The 23459-nt window shown below is 38.6% G+C and overlaps 2 protein-coding genes across 10 annotated transcripts; one reads left to right on the forward strand and one right to left on the reverse strand.

The window, feature by feature from the left end:
• Positions 1 to 978: 978 nt before the first annotated feature.
• On the reverse strand, positions 979 to 12159 carry LOC135750721 (uncharacterized). Of its 6 annotated transcripts, XM_065269693.2 has the most exons (9): positions 11685 to 12159; positions 9845 to 10165; positions 8216 to 8351; positions 7985 to 8091; positions 7010 to 7110; positions 2365 to 4543; positions 1734 to 1775; positions 1162 to 1425; positions 979 to 1074 (listed from the first exon to the last, which is right to left on the reverse strand). In XM_065269693.2, exon 6 carries the CDS (start codon positions 4532 to 4534, stop codon positions 3095 to 3097), a length of 1440 nt encoding a protein of 479 aa, XP_065125765.1. In that variant the 5' UTR covers positions 4535 to 4543; positions 7010 to 7110; positions 7985 to 8091; positions 8216 to 8351; positions 9845 to 10165; positions 11685 to 12159; the 3' UTR covers positions 979 to 1074; positions 1162 to 1425; positions 1734 to 1775; positions 2365 to 3094. The 6 variants fall into 6 exon arrangements, 5 of the variants coding, with proteins under 5 accessions (XP_065125765.1, XP_073670624.1, XP_065125767.1 ...); XR_012336602.1 differs by lacking the exon at positions 2365 to 4543; XM_073814523.1 differs by lacking the exon at positions 7010 to 7110.
• On the forward strand, positions 11179 to 23233 carry cyp3a65 (cytochrome P450, family 3, subfamily A, polypeptide 65). 4 transcript variants are annotated; one of them, XM_073814515.1, is made up of 15 exons: positions 11179 to 11368; positions 12167 to 12210; positions 19051 to 19156; positions 19398 to 19491; positions 19618 to 19670; positions 19933 to 20032; positions 20192 to 20305; positions 20564 to 20652; positions 20849 to 20997; positions 21762 to 21889; positions 21959 to 22043; positions 22150 to 22310; positions 22392 to 22618; positions 22782 to 22944; positions 23026 to 23233. In XM_073814515.1, the coding sequence occupies exons 3-15, from the start codon at positions 19092 to 19094 to the stop codon at positions 23140 to 23142; spliced, it is 1545 nt and encodes a 514-aa protein (XP_073670616.1). In that variant the 5' UTR covers positions 11179 to 11368; positions 12167 to 12210; positions 19051 to 19091; the 3' UTR covers positions 23143 to 23233. The 4 variants fall into 4 exon arrangements, with proteins under 4 accessions (XP_073670616.1, XP_065125760.1, XP_065125761.1 ...); XM_065269688.2 differs by lacking the exon at positions 12167 to 12210; XM_065269689.2 differs by lacking the exons at positions 11179 to 11368; positions 12167 to 12210 and adding an exon at positions 11480 to 11612.
• Positions 23234 to 23459: the final 226 nt, after the last annotated feature.

Below are 23459 nucleotides of genomic sequence, written 5' to 3' on the forward strand. Positions count from 1 at the left end.
GAAAAAATAAAACATATAGACGGTTTCATCAGTAACAACATAAATAAACGGCTTTCATGGAACAAACTTAAACTCCAGAAAGAATCACTAACAACAGAGTCCTTTTAGGGTAGTTTATTTCTGATAACAAGCAAAATAAATAACGAATAGATTACCTTAGTTTAAAACACAGTTAAAGCGTATCAAAAACTATCATGTGTGCACAGTAATGTTAGCTCAGTGTATAGTAGAGATTTTACAATCTAAACTACAGATCAGCTGCTAAACCTCCCTTCACATAGCACTGATCCAAGGTCTCTCCTCATCTTTAGGAAACCAAAACTATAAACAAACAGAGACCAGGGGCATCATTTATAAAGCGTGCATATGCACAGATTTGATCATAAAGTGTGCGTACGCAAAAATCCACGGCAAAGTGGATTTCACATCTGAAAGAAAGGTGTATGTGTGTTTTCACACGTGCACATTTTTGATAAATGATCGTAGTTGATTGTACTAAAACTATACCTAAATACCAGCAAGTACATTTGTAGTAGATCATTGTTGTTTGTAGTACAGTGTAAAGGTTATTATACACTATTCAAGTGCACTGAGGTAGGCTACTACTGAAGTAGGTTTATACTTTTAATTAATATATTTCTAAAAATAGCTCACTATGTAGCCTCTTGATGGCAGCAATCCATTTCTGATGACACAAGAGTTTTTAAGGATATTGTAAAACATTAATCCGTTTCTTTGTTACTTGTTGTCTGTTATGTATCGTCACATGATTTCTAAGCAGTTATGGGCCCAATGTGTTGTTCCTTGTGTTGCAATCCTATTTTTGACCTGTTGGTGACAGTACAGGCATGATGATGATGATGATGATGATGATGATGATGATGATGAGTGAGGCAGGTATATATAAATGGAAGAATAAAATTTTTGACCAATGAATGAAGCAATGACAAGAGAAGAACATAAAGTCTGACTCTGAGCTGATATAAGACTGAATTTGTATTTATTGACATTATCAATTGCTCACAACTTATTAGGCAATTAAGTAAATGTTGCTTTTCCAGAGCGTATCTGCACCTGAGAAAGAAAACAAAGACAAAGAGGGTCAGGGACTTCTCTTCTGTGTGATCTTGAACATAAAATGAAAGTCTTTGCTCCACCAACTTTTTTCTCCAGCAGTTCAGCCTGATGGTTCTGGTTCATCTTCTTCAGGATGTCCTGTGTGGTCTCCACAGATTTTTCTGGTCCATAACGCTCCAAACATTTTATCTACTGTATCTAAGACATTTGCATCCTCCAGCTCAGCAGCTAAAATACCATAATTCTTCAGATGCCACTGAAACTTTTTCAGCTGAGCTTTCTTCAGCTCGTTCAGTGAGTTTACCAAGAGATCTGAAATACACTCCATCATCTAAAACTGATCCACTTCTGCAGGACAAGAAGAGAGAAAAACATCTTCTGAAGAAGCTCAGATGAGAGGATGTTGTGATGAGTTTTACAGTACAGTCACTGGACATCTCAAACTCACAGAAAGTGAAGTGAAAGTGATGTATTTGTCAATGTATGGTAACGCATACTTGAAATGTGACCTCTGCATTTAACCCATTCAGTGAGTAAACGCACACACAGAGAGCAGTGGGTGGCTTTTAAATATTGACTAGCTTACATTAGGAACAGAGAAAAATATTCCTGTGAATACATTAAGAAGATAAAATGCTGGAAGTTTGATTACTTACCGTGATGAATGTGTCTCAGTTAAGCACGTAACCTTATGTTCCCTGACAAAAAAAAAGAAGTTCAAGTCAAGTGAAAGTGACGTAATCATCACTTATAGTTAACATACTTCTGTATTTAACCCATCACAGTGAGAAGATATTCACTATCAAAGTAAATAATGTCTGTAGAAATCACAGTATTAATTTTACAGTAAAGTTACTGTAGATTTTACATGGATGTTATGTACTGGCAACAGTTTGTTCAAAGTTAAATGAACATGAAACATTTTCAGTCTTTATCTTTTACAGTAAGTTACTGGCAACCAGCTGCAGAATTATAGCACATTTTTTACAGTGGATAAAAAACATGAATAGAAAGATTATATGACCCAACATATAAGACAACATTAATTTACTTCAATAAAAATGACCATAAACCCTTAGAAAGTGAGGTTATGTTTGTTAAAGGACAAATACAAATATTTCATAAACACAAAGTCTCTTTTATTCTGTAATGTTTATATCACACGTAGACTCATAAACCGAGTCATTTGTAAATGCTGTAGACCCACAACACAACACCACACACGGAGTAAGATTAGAAATGATTTGATGTTGTCAAACAGGTAAAGGATGTTTAAGCTGTACAAACCGCTCTCTTAAGTCCTTCATCTCCTCTTAACCTCAGCTTTGTTTGGTAAACCTGTTGTTTATAACTTTATTAATTTCAAAAATGTTAACTAATTCAAAAACAAAGTCATCTTAAACAAAATGTCTGTTTAAAATGTCTCATATTTAATGACTTTAGGCAAAAACGGCAAACAGAAAAATACTGAACGATTTGATTTGACCAGTGGCGACCGGTGACTTCTTTTTCGAGGGGCACGAATTCAAAATATGTGTTTGTGTCGTTTGTGTGGCTCGTCAGCCCAAAATATGTGTTCATTGCGTCATGTGAACCATGTGCCTCATGCATCATAACAAAAATACATGCCCGCTACAGACACGTGGAAAGGGTTCACAATAAAAGAGACGCTCACGTTCACAAAATACTCAGAAGACACGAATTTAACACTAAACTGAGTACACATGAGATAAAGCGAGTATCTGGCATAAACCACTTTGAAGCGTCTGCAGCAGGCATGTATTTTGACATGACACGTGATGCACATAGGTTCACACGATGGGCTAAATATATTGTGCTTCACATTGTGCGCCCTCGAAAAAGAAGTCACTGGCCTCCACTGGATTTGACTAACAGAAGCAGCAGCAGTTAATGAAGTGTATAATTATAATAATATATCAAATAATAACAAAGAGACGAATATTGTGTTTGAGTATAGGACAAGCTAATGTGATTTTGTGTCCTGTATCTGTCCAGCTCATGAGAGCCAGTCAAGATGTCCACTGTCCTGCTCAGAGGTCTTCAGTCTCTGGTAAGAGTGAAGTTCATCTGGTTTGGGCCGAAGGTCACCGTGTGCTGTGTGTCGGTCTGAAGATGGACACTCAGGAGTGTCACCGATGTAGTCGACGTAATTATGTGCCGAACCATTGGACGCAGAAGTGCCAGAGTTACAGTCTGTAAGACAACTTAAAGCAAACTCTGATTCATGAACAATGTTTGGGTTGAGAGGGTAAATTCCACAGGCTTTAAACCCCTCCATAATGTTTGCTGGGGTGGCAGACAGGGGCAGCGCGGTGGCAACGATTCCTGGAACATGATGAATTGTAACGCTTCTCCCCGGGCTTCCGAGCATCCAGCTGTCGATAGCTGCGTTGACGAATTTCTTAAATGGGCTGTAAACGGAGCGCTCCAAAGGCTGCAGATGCCGAGAACAGTGTGGGGGGAAGGAGAGCATTACGATACCGTTCGATTTTGCAAAACTCAGCCCCTCGATGGACAAGTAGGATAAGTGACTGTCGAGGAGCAGGAGACCGGGTCTCTCCGGGGAGCGTTTGGTTTGTCGAGTGAAATGCTGCAGGAAATGGACGAACTGTTCCTCCCTCATCCAGCCGTTAAGATTGGCTCCACCCGAGCTCCCGACAGGCGAGCCGTTCAGAAAGTGCTCCCTGAATTGAACTCTCGGGAAAACGAAATACGGCGGTATCGTGTTCCCTGACGCAGAAACGACACAGGCCACGCTCACGAGCGGCCCCCGGTCAGCGGATGACACGGGTCCCAGCGGCACCAGCGCTTTCCTAATCACCACGCGATCGGCCCTTTGAGCGGTTGTGACGCCAATTTCCTCCACGTTCCACACATCCTCCGGCTTAAAGCGGTGTCGTTCCATGATCTCCTTCAGCTTGCTGTAAAACATCTCAACGTGACGTGTAGTGCAGGGCCTCGCCTTCGGCACACTCATTGGTTCGGGTGATCTGATGGACAACGAGGGATGTCTCTTTGTAAAAGCGGCAAACCAATCCGCGCTCGCTTGTTTATTTTCCCTCCACGATGCCGGCATTTGTAGCTGGTGCCTCTTTGCCAACTGGTAGGACAATTTTCTGATGGCCTTAGGGGGCAGCGCATAATAAATATCGGTTGCTGTTAAAATGTTGGAGACCAGTTCCATCTCTAGTTCTGCACTAAACACTTGTCTGGCACCGATGAAGCCCACGGCGCAGCTCGGATGTTCGGCGTCTCCCTCCACCTCTTCCCGTGGAATTTTGGTACAATAGCGAGCGAGGGTGCGATAATTGATCCCAAACTCCTCAGCTGCAGCTCGTATGGTCTTCTTAAACAACAGCACCTGTCTGACAGCCTTCAGCATTGTATGCGGAGTCGTGCTCGCTCTGTTGGTCTTTCTCTTATATGTCCTCACCATGATCTTGCCCTAAAAGGAACAAATGGTGTATTATTATTATTTTACATGGCTCTCTAAAATGCTTGATTCTGATTGGCCAGCAACAACTTTCAATGGTTCGTTCTTTTCTGATAAATACTATTTAACAGTGTTGCCAAGTTGCCAACTTGTTTTTCAGAAAAGCGACTAGTTGCTTTTCCTGGTGTTAAATGGAAACTTTTGGAGACTCATATCGTCTACTCTTGTCAACGAGCAGCTTCCGCAGGCCCCACTCCCGTCCCAAAGCACTCACATGCAGCCAACTCTTGTCTGCGCAGCAGTCCATCGTGCATGTGAAGCTGGAGCTAGTTGATCCAGCGATGGCTTACATTCAGGGCGGGATGTAAATGTAAAATGCCCTTTGAATAAAATAAATCACTGTACAAAATAAATGTATTTGAGAGAGCTGAGCAGCAGCACATTCAGAACAGACAAAGCGAACACATTAATGAGATGCGTACATACAAAACAACGTTTCCAATCATTTATCAGCTTGCTTCTTATAGGTTTTAAAACTGGACTGTTTGTAATAAAATGCTATTTGTGACAGTCCAGATATAAGAGAAACATGAAACAGAATTGAAGGCCCAATGTAGTAAGAATGCAAATATGACGTGATGATGTCACTGTTAAGCTAATGATGTAATCTAGTGACATTTAGCAACTTTTCAAGCAAGCTTTAGCTACTTTCCATTGTAAATAGTTGGCAACACTGCCGCTCTAAGCTAACAACATACGGCTTCAAATCATTTGGACAGGTACGGTTTCATATTTCACAAAGATTAAATATAAATATGTTTTTAATAACATATATGACATTATGTTTACAAAAGATTCAAGAATAATAGTGTGTTCGTGACATTTGAATGTTATTTTCCTCGTGCAAGGTCTGCATTTGTTAAAAATTAGCAATTAAAATATTTCAAATCAATATTTAATGCTCCTTACTTGTGAGGTAAATAGCGGTGTTATTAGCAAGATAATGTACTACAGACAGCATGTAGTTATTGTGAAATAAACCCCTTCAGTGTAATACAAGACCCTCCCTCTGAGCGTCGGGTCCTGATCATCATCATCGTTCGGGTCTTATTTCTGCTGCCTGTACATTATCCCTTACATAAAAAGCTTGTTGCATTGTCCACTGTGCTATTATAATTTATATCTTAATATCAATTTTAATCATAAATGCCTGCACTATTTTTAACATTTGGTACACAGTAAAAAAGCCCTTAAAAAAAACGGAATATACAGAAATCTTTGCTACGGCTCACCGTATTTTCATGACTATAAGTCACCCTTTCTTCATAGTTTGGCTGGTCCTGTGACTTATAGTCAGGTGCAACTTATCCGTCAAAATTTATTCATAAACCAAGAGAAACCATTACCGTCTACAGCCGTGAGAGTTCGCTTTATGCTGCTCCTGTATTTATGCAATTCAATAGATTCAGTGATGCAGAATGACTTTGGGACCTTTTTGAACTTGATTTTGAACTTGTCGTGTTAATTTAGCCTATTCAGCCTCCCAGGTATGTTCAGTATGCTATTAGCCTCTTTCACACAGTAATTACGGTAAATTGCCATGAATTTACCAGAATGAATTTACAAGTAAATATAAAATATGTTCTTCACACACGCAGTGACGTTTTGTCTTTTTACCAGTAAGACATCATTCACACATCAGTACCAAAACACCGGTAAATTCAATGAGAAAGCGGAAGTTACCTGTGGTGCGCGGCGAGCTCAGTGTTGTATTTGTAAACAATCCACTTTGTTCATATCCACGGTCTGTATTTTGTTGTTTTCACATCTGTGGTAAACGCTGGTGGTTGCTCGTGACCAAACAACATTGCATTCGGCGACGAAAAACCGCAACTGTGTCTTACAACAGCACTTTTTGCACATTAGGCTTCACAGAGGACATTGGCAATTCGGCAAGTAGATGTTAAGCTGTTTTAAACAACTTGGGTGGAAACGTGGATGTAAACTTCAGGTGTGCTCGACTTTTAAGCAGCGTGTGTGTGTGTGTGTGTGTGGAAACAGTGCAGGAGTAAACGCGTCATCTGTATTAAAATGTTATGATTTGCCCGAAGCGGTCAGCGCGGTCTGACGTCCTCCGTTCTAAATGCCGGTAATCTATATTTTTGTTCACATCTGTCGCTAACCGGTAAATTAATGTTAATCTTACAACCTCTCTTACTGGTAAATTGGCAGCACCAACTTACCGAAAAGGTTCTGTTCACACCTAACCTTTTAACTGCAATTTATCAGTAAATTACCAGTAAAGACTGTAGACTTAATGTTAGTTTAACATGTACGGACACCTATTCAGCCTGCTATTCAACTTGCCTTTCTAGATTAAACGTCTGTTCTTCAGCTTGGATTTTTTAAAATAATGTTCTAAATAAATGCTACATATAGTGTGTCTCTGTGCGTGCGTGCGTGCGTGTGTGTGTTTACCTGTGTGATCAGCAGATTGAATGAATACACATTGAGTCGACTCCAGAGGTTTTGAGTCTACAGACTACACCACCACATGCTTCCCTCCATAAACAACACAGCTGTAAAAACCACAACATCACAACAATATTACTGGCTACAGAAACACCTAACAATACTCAATAATAAAAGTCATTCAAAAGCACACACTATGATAATAAACCATGGTTTTACTACAGTAACACTGTTTACTATGATATTTGTGGTGAAACTACGCATTGTCTCACTTCAATACTTCACGTCTCACTAAAAATGAAAATCAATCTACCCAGAAAGTTTACTACACTTTTACTAAATTCATTTTAATATGGGAAACGTGTGGCATTAGTACAAACATGTATGTCCTAAAATCCATCCGGTGTGGTGTGGGCAGGAGCGTCAGTTTGTGTTGAAAAGATCAGATGAAAAAACATTACAGCAGGACGGGAAAAAATATGAAATAATGGCGCATCGAAAATGGGCATAGCATAACACCAGCTCAACCAAACAGTGCCAAAGCAACATTTTTGTTGAAATAGCAGCACGTTAGGTCAGTAATTACAATGAAATTCATTACATATGTAAAAGAAAACACATCATAAGCATACAACGCAACTAATGTGACCCTGAACCATAGAACCAGTCGTAAGTCGCATAGGCATCACTTGATTTTTCAGAACATTTTAACCAAATACTTTCAAAAAGTGGTGGGGACAAAATCAGCCATTTCAAAAAGTGGTGGGGACATGTCCCCAGTGCAAATGACACCTAATGGTGTGGGTTGTTTACCGCATATAATAAAGTATGTGATGTCTTTTGATTGAATTCACACAAGAATCTGATGATGTAGTTGAAGTCTTGACGCTTGTGTCACACAAACACTGAGAAAAGAGACGGAGCTCGACTTTAGACTCACGGTCTCTCCCGCGATATTTCACGTATTCACATATCACTCACTTGATTTAATATGATCGCTAATTCATCACGATATTTATCGTCTCCTCGGGAGAAACTGTCTGCATCTTTTAATGCCTCCGCTGCAAAACCGCGAGAGAAATCTTCTTCTGCGGACATTAAACACCAGAGAGAGAAAGAGAGAGAGAAACATCAACGTTAACGACAGACACGAAACACGTTTAAAACACATAAAACACTAAACTAAAGATGAAAGAGAGAAATGAGACGCACCAAAACCTTTAAACACTGACGACTGACACTTCCGGTGACGAGCATCAACGTCACAGCGCCCTCTAGTAACAACAGTAAACAGCTCAGTCTTCAGGGGTGTATTCCAGGGGGCTGTTCCATAAATTAAAGTTAAAATCTGTAGATAAATAAATAATAAAGCAAATTGAAAAAAAATCTGACTTGAATTAACCAAATGTATCAGTCACACTTAAATTAGTTACATATCGGTTAGTTGAGGTTCAGGCAGTCCTACTATTTTGAACGAGGCTCAAGAAGTCAAGATAATAGCGCGTGCACGCTGTTCTTGAGCAGCCCTAGAGGTCGAGCGTGGATCAAATCGATCAAAGTTAAAAAGAGAAAGCGCTTATTTGTGATATAAATGTCTGAAGAATGTACTAATGACTAAAAATGATAATACTGCTGCAATAAACAAAACCATATAAAAGGCTGGAAAGTCCTTATAGATTAAATGCTTTCATAATATATATATATAATAAATATTTAGCTGAGGAATGATTTTAAAAAATTACTTTAAATTTAACAGTTTTTTTTATCTAGGGCACATTTAAAAAGCAGCAACTTGAGTGGACAAAAATGTAACAGGTGGAAAATAAAAGATAATGTTCATAATGGTAAGTGTATAGTGAATATAAGCATTTAAGCATAATCAGCTGCTATACTGTAAGTGTCTAATCTCATGATGTTAGGTGATAAAGAAGACACTGAGGAGAGATTTATCAGCAGCACAGCTTCATTTCGGCATAATGAACTCTTTGCCTTGGAAAAAATCAAAAGGTCACTGAGAGACATCATCTGGATTCATGCCATCTATATTAGTAAAAGATTGATATGTTAAAGATATTCTTGACCAATCACTACTACTTGACATGTAACACAAAACATTTCTATTTTATAGTGATGGCAAATTATGTGTGCGCTATTGAGCGTTATAAACAGAGTTTTATGAATGGTTTCAGGGTGAGGATCAGCTGGCCTGAGGTATAAGCACTGATCATTCTGATCAAGTCTGAACCCCTACTTGTGTGGTGAGGTGCTCATAGTGTGAATTTACCAACAATTATTGTTTGTAGGACACTGTAAAACAAAAAGCCAAGAGCATACAGTACCATCAAATAATAACACTTTCTGTTCCTACAGAATGCAGACAACAAAGACGTTAAACAAGTGCTGCCTTTTAAATATGAAAAAGTTGGAAATTGTGAAATTTAACAACTGGAGAAAGATACAAACCCTACTGTAGATCTTTAAAATAATTTGCATGAAGGGACAACACTCAACTGCACCACAAAAATAAAACAATGAAATGACTGTACTTGACTTGTGTGTGCTTTAAATGAAATGACAGACAATCTGAATTTCTTTTTATATGTAGGTCAATACACTGCAATTATATGGATTTAGATACAACTTCTTTCACTTCTTTAACAATATAATTGTTAGAATTGTATTGCTGTGGTTATCTTAAATTGGGGTATTTAAGATTGTAATTAATTTTTTTAGCATAGGTCAAGGTCAGTATAGGTATACTTTCCTATAGCGCTAAGGCTAGCCAAAGTGCTTCACATAAAGGAGAAAATAAAATACAATGTACAGAAAACTAACACTGACCCACAGAATGACACAGACGAATCACAGACATGGCATAGTGGTATTCTTGATGACGTTCAAATTGTTGTCAAACTAAACGGAGGGTAGCTATCTCCTCCCCCTCCTTTCCGTGCTTTCTGAATGAGTCATGAACGCGTCCAGCCCCCACTCCCAAATCCTTCTTGTCATTTATTGGCTGGAACACTTTGTTATGTTTCCTGGTAGTAGGTTTGACCACTTTGTTTTTATTGCAGTTTGTGGAGCCTGGGCTGTCTACAGAGACCGCGTTTTTTACAGTGTGTTCAGAGGACGGGCAGCCAGCAGATAGTGAGGAGATGTTTACTGTATGAAACAAAAAAAAGTTGTTTGAAGTTGTTGTTGGAAATTGCTACTTTAGTAAATGCATACATTTTATTTTTCATCACACATAAAATATCAGAAATAAATAAACTGAGAACTGTAAGTTATTATATTAACTTTCATGCAGATGCAATCGCATGGACAAAAAGATGACAGCAGCTCAGCTAAAAATGAAATAAGGCATAAGCCTTGGGCATAAAAGGCTACGAACTTTACAAATGTTCGTCATGAATAAAACAGAAGTAGGCCAAGCTGATATTCGAACTCAGATCGCCAACAGTACGTCTGCCCAAACCACTGCGCACTGCACTGCCCACTGGATCAGCGATAATGTTGTGTGAATTCATTAGAAATGTAAAGTCAACTGTTCAGATGTAAGAACACAGCCTTACTCACGTAAGGATATTTATATATCTAAAATGACTGCAAAGACAAATAATACCACTCACATAAATGCAACACAAATGAATGCAACATCATCATCTACAGCAGGGTTCCACAAATCTTACCCTGGAGGGCCGGAGCACTGCAGAGCTTCAACCCTGATCAAACACACCTGCGCAAGCTAATTAAGGTCTTCATGATCATCACAGGTGGGTAGGTTTAATTAGGGTTTGACCTAAACTCTGTAGTGCTCCAGCCCTCCAGGGTAAGATTTGGGGAACCCTGATCTACAGGATCCTCTATAAAAGCACATGAGATTTTAGTCACTTAGACGGTCTCTGCACCTAAGTATATCAAATTGGCTTTACTAGTCATTTCAATATATTGTTTAATTTTTTTATTTAAGTGTAATTTATAAAACATTAAGGTAAAATGATTTGCACTGGCAATTTGATTATAAAAATATTTTACAGTGTGCGCAATAAAAATGTGCGGAATTAATGAATTTACTAAAGCAACTAACAAGATGAAACACTACTACTCCTTTAAAAATTGGGAGGAGACCACAAGAAACTCTGGGTTTACAGGATAAAACCGGTTAGATTCAGAAAGTACTCCGGAAACGGACTCTGAGTATAAATTACCTCTCCTTCTGAAACAGGCTTGATTTACCCTGCTGTCTCAGGTTAAACATACCTCTCATCTTGAAACGGAAAACTCAGAGTTAGGACTCAGTATTTTTCACTAAACCAGCTTTCAGAATCGCGTGAAGCAGTTATCAACAGGAGTCTACAGAAACGTGTAAGTGTATTTGTTTGTAGACTTGTCAAGTTTTAGCGCAGTTACTTTGCTAAGAAACGCTGTCTTGTTTTCCTTTGTTTCACGTGTTGCAATCGCGTTTGGTCCCGTGCGTCCTCGCGCTAGTTTCGTCATTAGTTGTTGATTGTTGTCGGGCGTAGCCAACGCTAGGAAAATTCTTTAAACAACAGTAAACAGCTCCGTCTTCAAGTGAAGCAGTTATCAACAGCAGAGTCTTCAGAAACGTGTGAGTGTTTTTGTTTATAGACATGTAAAGTTTTAGCGCAGTTACTTTTCTAAGAAACACTGTTTTGTTTACCTCTGTCTCGCGTGTTGCAATCGCGTTTAGTCCCGTGCGTCCTCGCGCTAGTTTCGTCATTAGTTGTTGATTGTTGTCGGGCGTGTAATATACACAGTGCAATAAAAATAAATTGTTTTGTTTGGGAAAACTTCCAATTGTTAAACTGTTTTTAAAATTGTTTAAATGAACCTCTTTGTAAGTCACTGGATGAAGTCTCTACCAAATGAATAAATGTAAATGCTTATTACTGTTGCACCAGTGCGTTTCTCCCTGTCATAGCTGCATTGTAATCCCTTATGATGAACTATAACAGGATCTTTTTAGGGGAACCATACTGTAGTTTCAGCAGTGTTAAAGGGCACATCATATTTTTTACAGGTCTCTGATCTTGCAATGTTCAGATTTAAAAGCGGGGTATGATTTCAGCAGGTTTTGCCAAAATCATACTCCCCTGCATTAAATGGATCCTATTGAATCTAAACACTTGTGCTTTTTTGCAGGTGTTCTACAGGAGGAGATGTTTCACCAGAATACTTTTTTACAGGTCTCTGATCTTGCAAAGTTCAGATTTAAAGGGGGTGTGTGATTTTTGGCAGGTGTTTCCAAAATCATCCTCCCTTCATTAAATGGTTCCTATTGAATCTAAACACTTGTGCTTTTTTGCAGGTGTTTTACAATATGAGATGTGTCACCAGAATACTTTTTTTGGGTCTCTGACCTTGCAAACCTCAGATTGAAAGGGGGGTATTTTTTCGGCAGGTGTTGCCAAAATCATACTCCCCTGCATTAAATTTAATTTAAACATTTGTGTGTTTTTGCAGGTGATTTACAATACGAGATGTTTAACAATTGGATTTTTAACAATTAAAACAAAATGATTGGTTTATATTGCACCATGTATTATACAGTAAATAAATGTAGCACAATGGAAATAAATGTCAAATTTGATTTTTCTGCCTGGAACAGGATTATATTTATCCGTTTAAAAAAAATGTGCAAGTAGGTTATTACAGACAATTGGACAGCACTCATTTAGATTTTAATTTCATTCTCTTCCATTGTCAGATTTGTCGATTTTCTTTAAGAATGTGTAACTTTTTGTCTAATGTATAATATACAAAGGTAATTTGTTACGTGTACACAAATCTCATATGTAAAATACTATAGATCAATTACCAGACATTCACATTAGGTGTAATGATGAGTTGATATGGGACAATAATGCAACAACATCATAGTGTAAATAATTAATAGCCAACGTCAAATAAGTTTAATTTAACTTTACTTCTAACTTACCCCTAAATTCTGTCAACATGCAGCATACTTAACGTTACAAATACATTTCATTGTGTAATTAAATACAACTTAAAACTACAAAAAGGATACTTTTGTTTACTTGGGGTTTAAGAAAGGTTTGATGTAGGGTCTTTAGGATTTTTAAATGAATTGATAATACTCAAGAAAGAGGTGAGATCTAAAAAAGAGAAGGGCAGAAAATTTTAATTCATGACATTTCAGTCACACAGGTTACACTCTTTCACTTCACACACATTATTAGTGCTTTAAGGGGATAATAAGTATCGCTGTTTCAGCAAACATGATTGTTTCTGCCCGAATATTTTTCTGTTATTCGTTTTGAAGCCATTATTTGTTCCATGCCTTATTTGTTACATGCTTTTAAAATGCAGGCACGTAAAGGTGTGACCGGTAGCGAGGCAGGTGCATAAAAGTGTGACGGGTATCGAGCAGATTTCATTACTGCTATTGCTTCTCATTCTGGTCTCTCTGTTCTAGCATTTACTGAGACCTGGATTAAACCAGAGGACACTGCCACTCCAGCTACACTTTCTCCCACAGTCCTCGCTCAACAGGAAGGGGTAAAGGGACCGGTCTGCTCATTCCAAAAGACTGGAAATTCCAGCAGCACACACCCTCATGTGTCACGAGCTCTTTTGAGTAACATGTTGTTACTATCATCCACTCTACTAAAATCTATTTTTTAGTTCTCTATCATCTCCAAGTCAACTTGGACACTTCTTGGAGGAGTTGGATGTATTGACTTCATTCCCAGAGGATGGTACTCCTTCAGAAGTACTTTGTGACTTCAACATCCACCGTGAGAAATCACAGGCAGCTGACTTCAATACCCTGACTGTGTCGTTTGACCTCAAGCGAGTTCTAACTTCACCAACACACAGGTCTGGTAATCTTTTAGATCTAATCTACACATGCTGCTGTTGCACTTACCACACCAGGGTCACCCCACTACACACATCCGATCACTTCCTCCTCACTCTTGAGCTCGACCTAACTCTCCCAGTCACTGCACACGATCCCCCATTGGTCACGTTCCGGCGCAACATGCGCATGCTCTATCCCTCCCGCTTATCCTCTGCGATCGCTTCAGCGCTCCCCGCCAACTCTCTCATTTAGATACTGACAACGCCACAGACACACTTTGTTCCACTCTTACATCCTGCTTAGACACGTTATGCCCATCTGGACCGGCCCGGGCCACACCACCTGCTCCTTGGCTAACTGAGGTTCTCCGTGAGCATCGCTCCAGACTCAGGGCTGCAGAGAGGAAGTGGCACAGATCGATAGATCCTTCTGACCTCGGTCTCTATCAGTCTCTTCTTGCCTCCTTCTCCAAGGATATCTCTCCTGCTAAGTCCCAATACTATCATTCAAAGATGAACAACTCACCTAACTCTCGCACTCTCTTCAAGACCTTCTTTACTCTTCTTTGTCCACCTGTCCCCTCACCTTCATCCGACTTAACGGCTGATGATTTTGCTTCCTTCTTTGTACAGACAACGAATACTATCAGCAGTCAGTTCTCCGAGCGCAGCTTCTTGCACATGCTCAAACCTCTGAGACATGCTCCCTCCCCTCCTTCTCTCTCCTATTTGAAGCAGATGTTTCAAAGGTCTTGGCTTCTAACCATCTGACTACCTGCCTGCTAGATCCCAGACCCACCCATCTTCTTCAGGCCATCTCTCAGTTGGTTATCCCTGCTCTCACCCACATTATCAATTCATGCCTCTCCACTGGCAACTTCTCCGTAACATTTAAAGGGGCTCGGATAACCCAGCTGCTGAAGAAACCCATACTCAATCCTGCTATGCTAGAAAACTACAGACCCGTTTCTCCTCTTCCCTTCATTGACAAGACTCTTGAACACATGGTGATCAACCAGCTCTCCTCTTTCTTCACACAAAATCTGTTTGGTTTCAAAAGCGGTCACTCCACTGAGACTGCGCTGCTCTGTCATTGAAGCCCTAAGGCAGGCAAGGGCAGCCTCCAAATCATGAGCATGCAAAATCATTGTGTGTGTGTGTGTGTGTGTGTGTGTGTGTGTGTGTGTGTGTGTGTGTGTGTGTGTGTGTGTGTGTGTGTGTGTGTGTGTGTGTGTGTGTGTGTGTGTGTGTGTGTGTGTGTGTGTGTGTGTGTGTGTGTGTGTGTGTGTGTGTGTGTGTGTGTGTGTGTGTGTGTGTGTGTGTGTGTGTGTGTGTGTGTGTGTGTGTGTGTGTGTGTGTGTGTGTGTGTGTGTGTGTGTGTAGTGAGGAAAATAAGTATTTGAACACCCTTCTATTTTGCAAGTTCTCCCACTTAAAAATCATTGCGGGGTCTGAAATTGTCATCGTAGGTGCATGTCCACTGTGAGAGACATCTAAAAAGATTTAGAAATCACAATATATGGTTTTTTAAAACTATTTATTTGTTTGATACAGCTGCAAATAAGTATTTAAACAACTGTCTATCAGCTAGAATTCTGAACCTCAAAGACCTGTTAGTCCGCCTTTAAAATGTCCTCCACTCCATTTATTATCCTAAATTAGATGCACCTGTTTGAGGTCATTAGCTACATAAAGACACCTGTCCACCCCATACAATCAGTAAGAATCCAACTACTAACATGGCCAAGACCAAACAGCTGTCCAAAGACACTAGACACAAAATTTTACACCTCCACAAGGCTGGAAAGGGCTAAGGAGAAATTGCCAAGCAGCCTGGTGAAAAAAGGTCCACTGTTGGAGCAATCATTAGAAAATGGAAGAAGCTAAACATGATTCTCAATCTCCCTCAGACTCGGGCTCCATGCAAGATCTCGCCTCGTGAGGTCTCAATGATCCTAAGAAAGGTGTGAAATCAGATCAGAACTATATGGGAGGAGCTGGTCAATGACCTGAAAAGAGCTGGGACCACCGTTTCCAAGGTTACTGTTGGTAATACACTAAGACGTCATGGTTTGAAATCATGCATGGCACGGAAGGTTCCCCTGCTTAAACCAGCACATGTCCAGGCCCGTCTTAAGTTTGACAATGACCATTTGAATGATCCACAGGAGTCATGGGGGAAAGTCATGTGGTCAGATGAGACAAAAATAGAACTTTCTGGTCATAATTCCACTAAACGTGTATGGAGGAAGAAGAATGATGAGTACCGTCCCAAGAACACCATCCCTACTTTAAAGCATGTGGTTGGTAGCATCATGCTTTGGGGGTGTTTTTCTGCACATGGGACAGGGTGACTGCACTGTATTAAAGAGAGGATGACCGGGGCCATGTATTGCGAGATTTTGGGAAACACCCTCCTTCCCTCAGTTAGAGCATTGAAGATGGGTTGAGGGTGGGTCTTCCAACATGACAATGACCTAAAGCACACAGCCAGGATAACCAAGGAGTGGCTCTGTAAGAAGCATATCAAGGTTTTGGCGTAGCCTAGTCAGTCTCCAGACCTAAACCCAATAGAGAACCTTTGGAGGAAGCTCAAACTCTGGGTTTCTCAGCGACAGGCCAGAAACCTGACTGATCTAGAGAAGATCTGTGTGGAGGAGTGGGCCAAAATCCCTCCTGCAGTGTGTGCAAACTACAGGAAACGTTTGACCCTCTGTAATTTCAAACAGTACCAAATATTAACATTATCTTTCTCAGGTTTTCAAATACATATTTTTAAAATAAATAGTTAAAAAAATCATACATTGTGATTTCTGGATTTATTTTTATTATGTCTCTCACAGTGGACAAGCACCTACGATGACAATTTCAGACCCTTCCATGATTTCTAAGTGGGAGAACTTGCAAATAACAGGGTGTTCAAATACTTCTTTTCCTTAATGTTTATGTATACATGCTGTGTGTCTGATATATGAATAAAACACGTTGGCAAATTACATTTAAATAGATTTTTTTCTGCTTCCCTTCCGTAGACATCAGTGTGTATTTTACAAACTACAAATGTATTGTTTTACTAGTACTTATGTGTATTTAAATGTCTGAAACATAAAATAACCATTATGTGGTTGGTTGAAAACACTGCGTATTAGTTGTGAAAGCCTATATGACAAGCGCTGAGCGCGTCCGTATCAACACCAACCAACGCGCAAAAGCAGTTTGAATATTTCTGATACTGACCTTTGCCTGGCTTATTTGTCTAATAAATTGTTGCATTTGGATCTGCCTCTGCCTTCCCACTCATAACATTATGTTTATAACATGGTTATATGCTTATGGTTAATAATTTTGTACAGTAATATGACAATAAATGTGGCACACCCAGATTTTCAGATGCACACCAAGAGTCTCTTTTCTGGCTACGCTACTGCTCTGGCATATTTATTTCATATTCCCATATATTTAGTTCATATATGAAGTTATAAAACTGCTAAATATGCTGGTCAACATTTGTAGTGGATCAAAAACGTTCATCAAAGTTCTCATAAGACAAGAAAGGGTATTGGGTATTGGTTTTAAGACAATTTTTAGGAAAGGTTTTAATCATCTTCAAATGTTGACTAGTGTAGTTATGTATCATTTACAGACACTTGTTGTAACCTATAGTTCTCATGTGTCTAAATTAATGTTAATAATACAGAGTAAACAATCTCTAAACTAACTCATTGAGCACTTACTCAGTTGCCTGACTCTGCCTGTGAAAACCCAGCTTAAGTCAATAACATTATTTATTAAATTGTCCTACATAATGTAAATCTCATCATAAGATTTGTTTTCTGAAAACCAAATCATCCAAATATATATAGCTTTGTGCTTTCATTTTGGGACTTTATCATCTACTCCTGTGTTTCTTTCCACCCCATGCGGCAAAAAACTATATTCAAATATACATTTTAATATATTTCAAAATATACAAAAAGTGGCCAAAAAAGATATGTACTGAAATATATTTTGAAATATGTTTACACTTTTTTTTCAAATATGTATATTAAAGCATTTATATTCCTGTCATATTAGAAGAAAAATGAAATAAAAGCAAAAATATACGTATTTTATATTTTGGCCAGGAAAATATATATTTTTTGTATGAAGGTTAAAAATATATTTTAAAAATAATTTAATTGGTCTTAACTTTCTACAAAATGTATTTAGCTTATATTTAAAAAATATTTTTGGCCAGAGAAAAGTATTTTGTTGTGGTATGGGACATCTGTTTTACTTGCTGTCAACATTTTGATAATGAGTTATGGTTTGGACAGGCCATGTTTCTGGATCAGTTGTGTTATTTTGTTGATATAATGTCATGAGTTCATAAAAGTTCAGTGCCTGAATAAACCAGTAGAGATTTACCGAGATCATCACATTGCACTATGAACTGTGATCATAAACACCACAGCTTACAGATAAACCTGAGGATACAAAGATGACAACTCTCATATTCTCTCTTTCATATATGTTCATCTTTTTAATATTCAAATAATAATAATCACAGATCTAGATCAGACTTTACATATTAACTGCGTGCGTGTATGTATACAGTCATGTAAAAGCAATAATCTTATCTGTGAACATCATTAGTTCTCTCTCATGATAATCTCCTGTGTGAGTTGATGTAAATGTTAATGTCTCTTTAAAAGCCCAAGAATCATTAAGTTAAACAAACATTCACGTGCTGTTCCTGCAGTTTCTCTATTTTTTTTTGTCAAATGTGAACTATGAAATGAAACATGAGCTGTGTGTTAGTAATGTAAATGTGTTCATTCTTCTTTAAAACATGTGGACCGATGCGGTCTGATAACACATACTGATGTCATTCATTAAAATACAGTGCAGAGGTCAGTCGTGATCACAAACACTTGCGTAATAAAACTTTAAAACTGAGCTGAACCTCAAACACCAAACTACTCTGAAAATATTTACAAATCATCATCATTCACTTATCAACATCAATCTGGACATTAAACAGAAGAGTTTATTGGAATATTTTTTCCATTAATATTGATATAAAAGCAGCAGTACGTGTGATTGTGATGTATGGTTTATGTGTGTTTAAAGGTGAGATGTGAAGTGTGTACAGAGGTCTGTGTGATGGTTAATGTTTCATCTATGAGCAGAATAAAAGCCCTGTGCTTGTCGCTGTGCTTCAGGTTTCTCTCTCATATCATCATCATCATCAGACAGCAGAATCATGACTCTCTTCTTCTCGACTGAAACATGGGCTCTTCTCATGCTGGTGGTGGCACTTCTCATCATGTAAGTTACTCTTAACACAGCTTAACTAGTTCTGCATCACTCATACTAGTACTGATGAGTGAATAAACTCAACTTATATAAAAGGACACAGAAGTGTTAGATGAGAGTTTAATAATGACTCAAACATGAGTAGAGAAATGATCTTCAAATCTCTTTTGACTCTTGAATGTTGTTCATTTTGTGATGTGTTTTTAAGAGAAACAAAACAAACCTACGATAAAAACATCTTTTTAAAATCTAGATATGGATACTGGCCTCACAACGTCTTCAAAAAGTTAGGGATTCCCGGTCCAAAGCCCATTCCATTCTTTGGTACCATGCTGGAATACAGAAAGGTGAGTTTATCTCTCCATCATTTCTACCTTCATAACCTCTCAACTCTTAGTATAAAGTTTGACTTATTCAGTCTGATCAAACTAAACATATACACAACACATATTCATCTGTTTCTTTTGTTTTAGGGTTTTTTTAGTTTTGATTATGACTGTTTTAAGAAGTATGGAAAAGTCTGGGGGTAAGAACAGCAGATAAAATATTGACATTACATCAAATAAATCACAATGTTATACATCACTTCCATTAACTTTGTTAAAATGCAACACTTTAATATTAATATTTCTGTCTAATAATATATTTCTGTCTGTTGAACAAATATTCTCATTGTTTTCCATTAGATTTTGAGATCTAAAAATAATTCTAACAAACCTTCAGCTCGTGTGTTTAAAATAATCTCATGATGAAGACAATCTGAAGTTTTTGTGTTTTTCTCTTTGCAGTATCTATGATGCAAGGCAACCTGTCCTCTGTATTTTAGACCTCTCCATCTTTAAAACCATCCTGGTGAAGGAGTGTTACTCGCTCTTTACCAACAGAAGGGTAAAACCATCATCAGCATTGTCAAATACTAGTTTTACCTTCTGAGGGTTTTGCATTACTTTGCAAAAGTGTACAAAGGCAGAAGATCAATATTGAAGGTATGATTGTCTGTTTGTGTTTTGATTTGTTTTTTATTTCTTTCATCCTGTAAATCATCAGAATTTCCGTCTGAACGGTCCGCTGTATGACGCCGTGTCTATTATTGAAGATGATGATTGGAGGAGAATCCGCAGTGTTCTCTCTCCTTCTTTCACTAGCGGGAGGTTGAAGGAGGTTTGTGAGATCATACAAAACTTCTCCATGTCATATTTTATACCATTCATAAATCCAAAGTCAGCTTAAAATACACACACCCAACACATACACACATCAGAAGACACACATCCTCTAACATAACATAAATAAACAAACAAACAGACACACACACAATAGGTATATCATTAATGGAGAACTAGAACATGAAGCAGTTTCAGTGTTTTAAATATTTGAGGTATGATGATGATGATGATGTACTGCTGTTTCTTTCTCTAGATGTTTGACATCATGAAGACACACTCAAAGACTTTACATCAGAATCTGGGAAAAACTTCAAATCGAGGCGAGACTGTGGACGTTAAAGAGTGAGTCTTCTCCTGTTTGAGGAGATCTGACTGGAGTCACTGTAATATTACTGTAGTTATCAGAGCAAAGCGGTTTAAATATTCATCAACTTTATTCCTTTATAGCCTCTATTAGAGATAATATTCCTGCAGTCCAGTGTTGTAATTATGTAATTATCTTGTATGAAGTATGGTCGAGCTGTCTCTGCCCTTTCAGGTTTTTTGGAGCGTACAGTATGGATGTAGTCACCAGCACAGCGTTCAGTGTGGACATCGACTCTCTCAACAACCCTAAAGATCCATTTGTGACCAACATTAAAAAAATGCTCAAGTTTGACTTCCTGAACCCTTTGTTTCTGTTTGCTGGTAATCCATCAGTTAATCTGTCAATTCATCTGTTAGGTATTCAATCAATTAAAGGATTACTCAACTTTCATAAGAACATTTCCTGATCATTTACTCTGTTGTAGACAGAAAACATTCCAGGATTTTTCTCCATCTAGTGGACTTCATTTGAACCCAACGGTTTGATCCCAAACGAGGAATAAAGCCCAGAGTAGAGTCTGTTTTTATGTGTATGCAAACCTATGTGCTTACATGGTCAAACTTACAGCATTGCAGACTTTAGTTTATATGATTACACAGACGTTACACGCGTGACCCAGGGATAGTGCAAGATGAGAAGTTGTGGTTAAAAAGTTCATTTTTATGGTGAAAATGACCATTATTACGCTAGATAAGACAAGACCCTTATGCCCTGGTTGGGAGTTGCATTGAAACTGCAATTTAGACCTTCAAACCGTTGGGCTCAATTCAAGTCCACTATATAGAGAAAAATCCTGGAATGTTTTCTTCAAAAAAAAACTTTCTTTTTCAGTCGAAAACAATTAAACATCATGGATGACATGGGCGTGAGTAAATTAGCATGAAATCTTCTTATAAAAGTGGAGTAATCCTTTAAACTATCAGTTTAACTGTCACTTAATCCATCAGTTTTGTCAGTTTCAGATAAACAGATTAATCTATCACTTACTGAAGCCGTTTCTTAATAACTGACAATGTAGGAAACGTTAGAATCTAACAGCTTGTTTGTGGAAAATTTCTAAATATATTTTTTATTTCTGTGTTAGCTTTATTTCCCTTCACGATCCCCATGCTGGAAAAAATGAATTTGGCTTTTTTTCCAACATCTGTGACGGATTTCTTCTACGCTGCCCTACAGAAGCTCAAGTCTGAGCGAGTGGCCAATGACCACAAGGTAAAACACATTAAAGAAGCTATATGTTGAAGCCGAGCTGTAATTGTGTATGTTGATGATTTTCTGTAGAGAAGAGTTGACTTCCTGCAGCTGATGGTTGATTCTCAGACCGCTGATAAAGCTGAACATGGAAACAGTGAACACAGAGAGAAAGGTGAAGGATCTCCATCATTGGTCTGCTTGATTCTGGTCTTTGCTTTAATCCTACAATTCTGAACTTCACTGAGACGCTTTATAAAACCTGAGGTTTTTATGTCCAGGTTTGAGTGATCATGAGATCTTGTCTCAGGCCATGATCTTCATCTTCGCCGGTTACGAGACGAGCAGCAGTACTCTGACCTTCCTCTTCTACAATCTGGCAACAAACCCAGATGCACTAAAAAAACTGCAGAAGGAAATCGATGAAACTTTTCCTAATAAAGTAAACACACATCCGTGTATATGTGAAGCTCTGAAGCTGATGTTAATGATGTGACTGAAGTTTGTTGTATGTGTGTTGAAGGCTTCAGTGGATTATGAGACATTGATGAACATGGATTATCTAGACGCTGCTTTGAACGAATCTCTCAGACTTTTCCCCGTCGCTGCTCGACTCGAGCGTGTCTGTAAGAAGACGGTGGAGATCAACGGCCTGGTCATCCCTAAAGACATGGTTGTGATGATCCCCACATATGTGCTCCACAGAGACCCGGAGCACTGGAGCGACCCAGACAGCTTCAAACCAGAACGGTCAAAACCACTTCTATTCACAAAACCACTTTAGTTGGATTAACTTAAAGCAGCAGTATCATTTTATAACACTTCTAACATTTGAATGTCCCATTATTGGACTCTTTCTAGCTGTACATGGTTTCAGCAGAAGTGTCTCATATCTGCTCTGCTGTATTTTCAGGTTTACAAAGGGAAATAAGGAGTCGATTGATCCCTACACATTTATGCCCTTCGGCTTCGGACCCAGAAACTGCATCGGCATGCGTTTCGCTCAGGTGACCATGAAGCTGGCCATCGTGGAGATCTTACAGAGGTTTGATGTCAGTGTGTGTGAGGAGACACAGGTGAGTACAACACATCCGTCACATGACTGACATTCATTCAGACGTTAAGAGATGTATTTAACTCTCTGTGTATCTTCACAGGTTCCTCTGGAGCTCGGTGTCAGTGGTCTACTGGCTCCCAAAAACCCCATCAAACTAAAGCTCACCCCTCGATCAACTTCTCTCTCCAATGATGTTTGCAATAATAAGAGATCATGAATCAGCTCCATGTGTTTCTCTTCTCCTGTCATCTGAGGAGAAAGTGATGTCTGTCTTTTAAAATAAAAGGATAGCAGCGGTTTCAGACTCACACCGAGTGATTGAATATTATTTCAAGAGTTGTTAAAAGTACATTTGAGTAATGTGTGATTGATTTTCCAGGGTTTTACTTTCTGACCATAAGACCACAGGAGATTGAAATAAATAACCTGATAAAGTCTGTGGAAACCAGAATAAAGTTCAAGTTCTGTGAGCGATGAATTTGATGTATTGAAAGTGTTGTGGATCTGTCAGGTTTTCGTGAGTAGTTTATAAAC

Source organism: Paramisgurnus dabryanus, chromosome 4 (assembly GCF_030506205.2).
Source record: "Paramisgurnus dabryanus chromosome 4, PD_genome_1.1, whole genome shotgun sequence".
In the NCBI taxonomy this organism is placed as follows: domain Eukaryota; kingdom Metazoa; phylum Chordata; class Actinopteri; order Cypriniformes; family Cobitidae; genus Paramisgurnus; species Paramisgurnus dabryanus.

Excerpts from the sequence above, each read along its gene's own strand:
- LOC135750721 (XM_065269691.2), bottom strand. The coding sequence starts at position 4,838 with ATGGACTGCTGCGCAGACAAGAGTTGGCTGCAT. Across the intron at positions 4,544-4,805 it reads CAGACAAGAGTTGGCTGCAT|GGCAAGATCATGGTGAGGAC; the intron begins GTGAGTGCTTTG and ends TGTTCCTTTTAG.
- cyp3a65 (XM_065269687.1), top strand. The coding sequence starts at position 18,934 with ATGTATGGTTTATGTGTGTTTAAAG. Across the intron at positions 19,157-19,397 it reads GTGGTGGCACTTCTCATCAT|ATATGGATACTGGCCTCACA; the intron begins GTAAGTTACTCT and ends TTTAAAATCTAG. Across the intron at positions 22,945-23,025 it reads GTGTGTGTGAGGAGACACAG|GTTCCTCTGGAGCTCGGTGT; the intron begins GTGAGTACAACA and ends GTATCTTCACAG.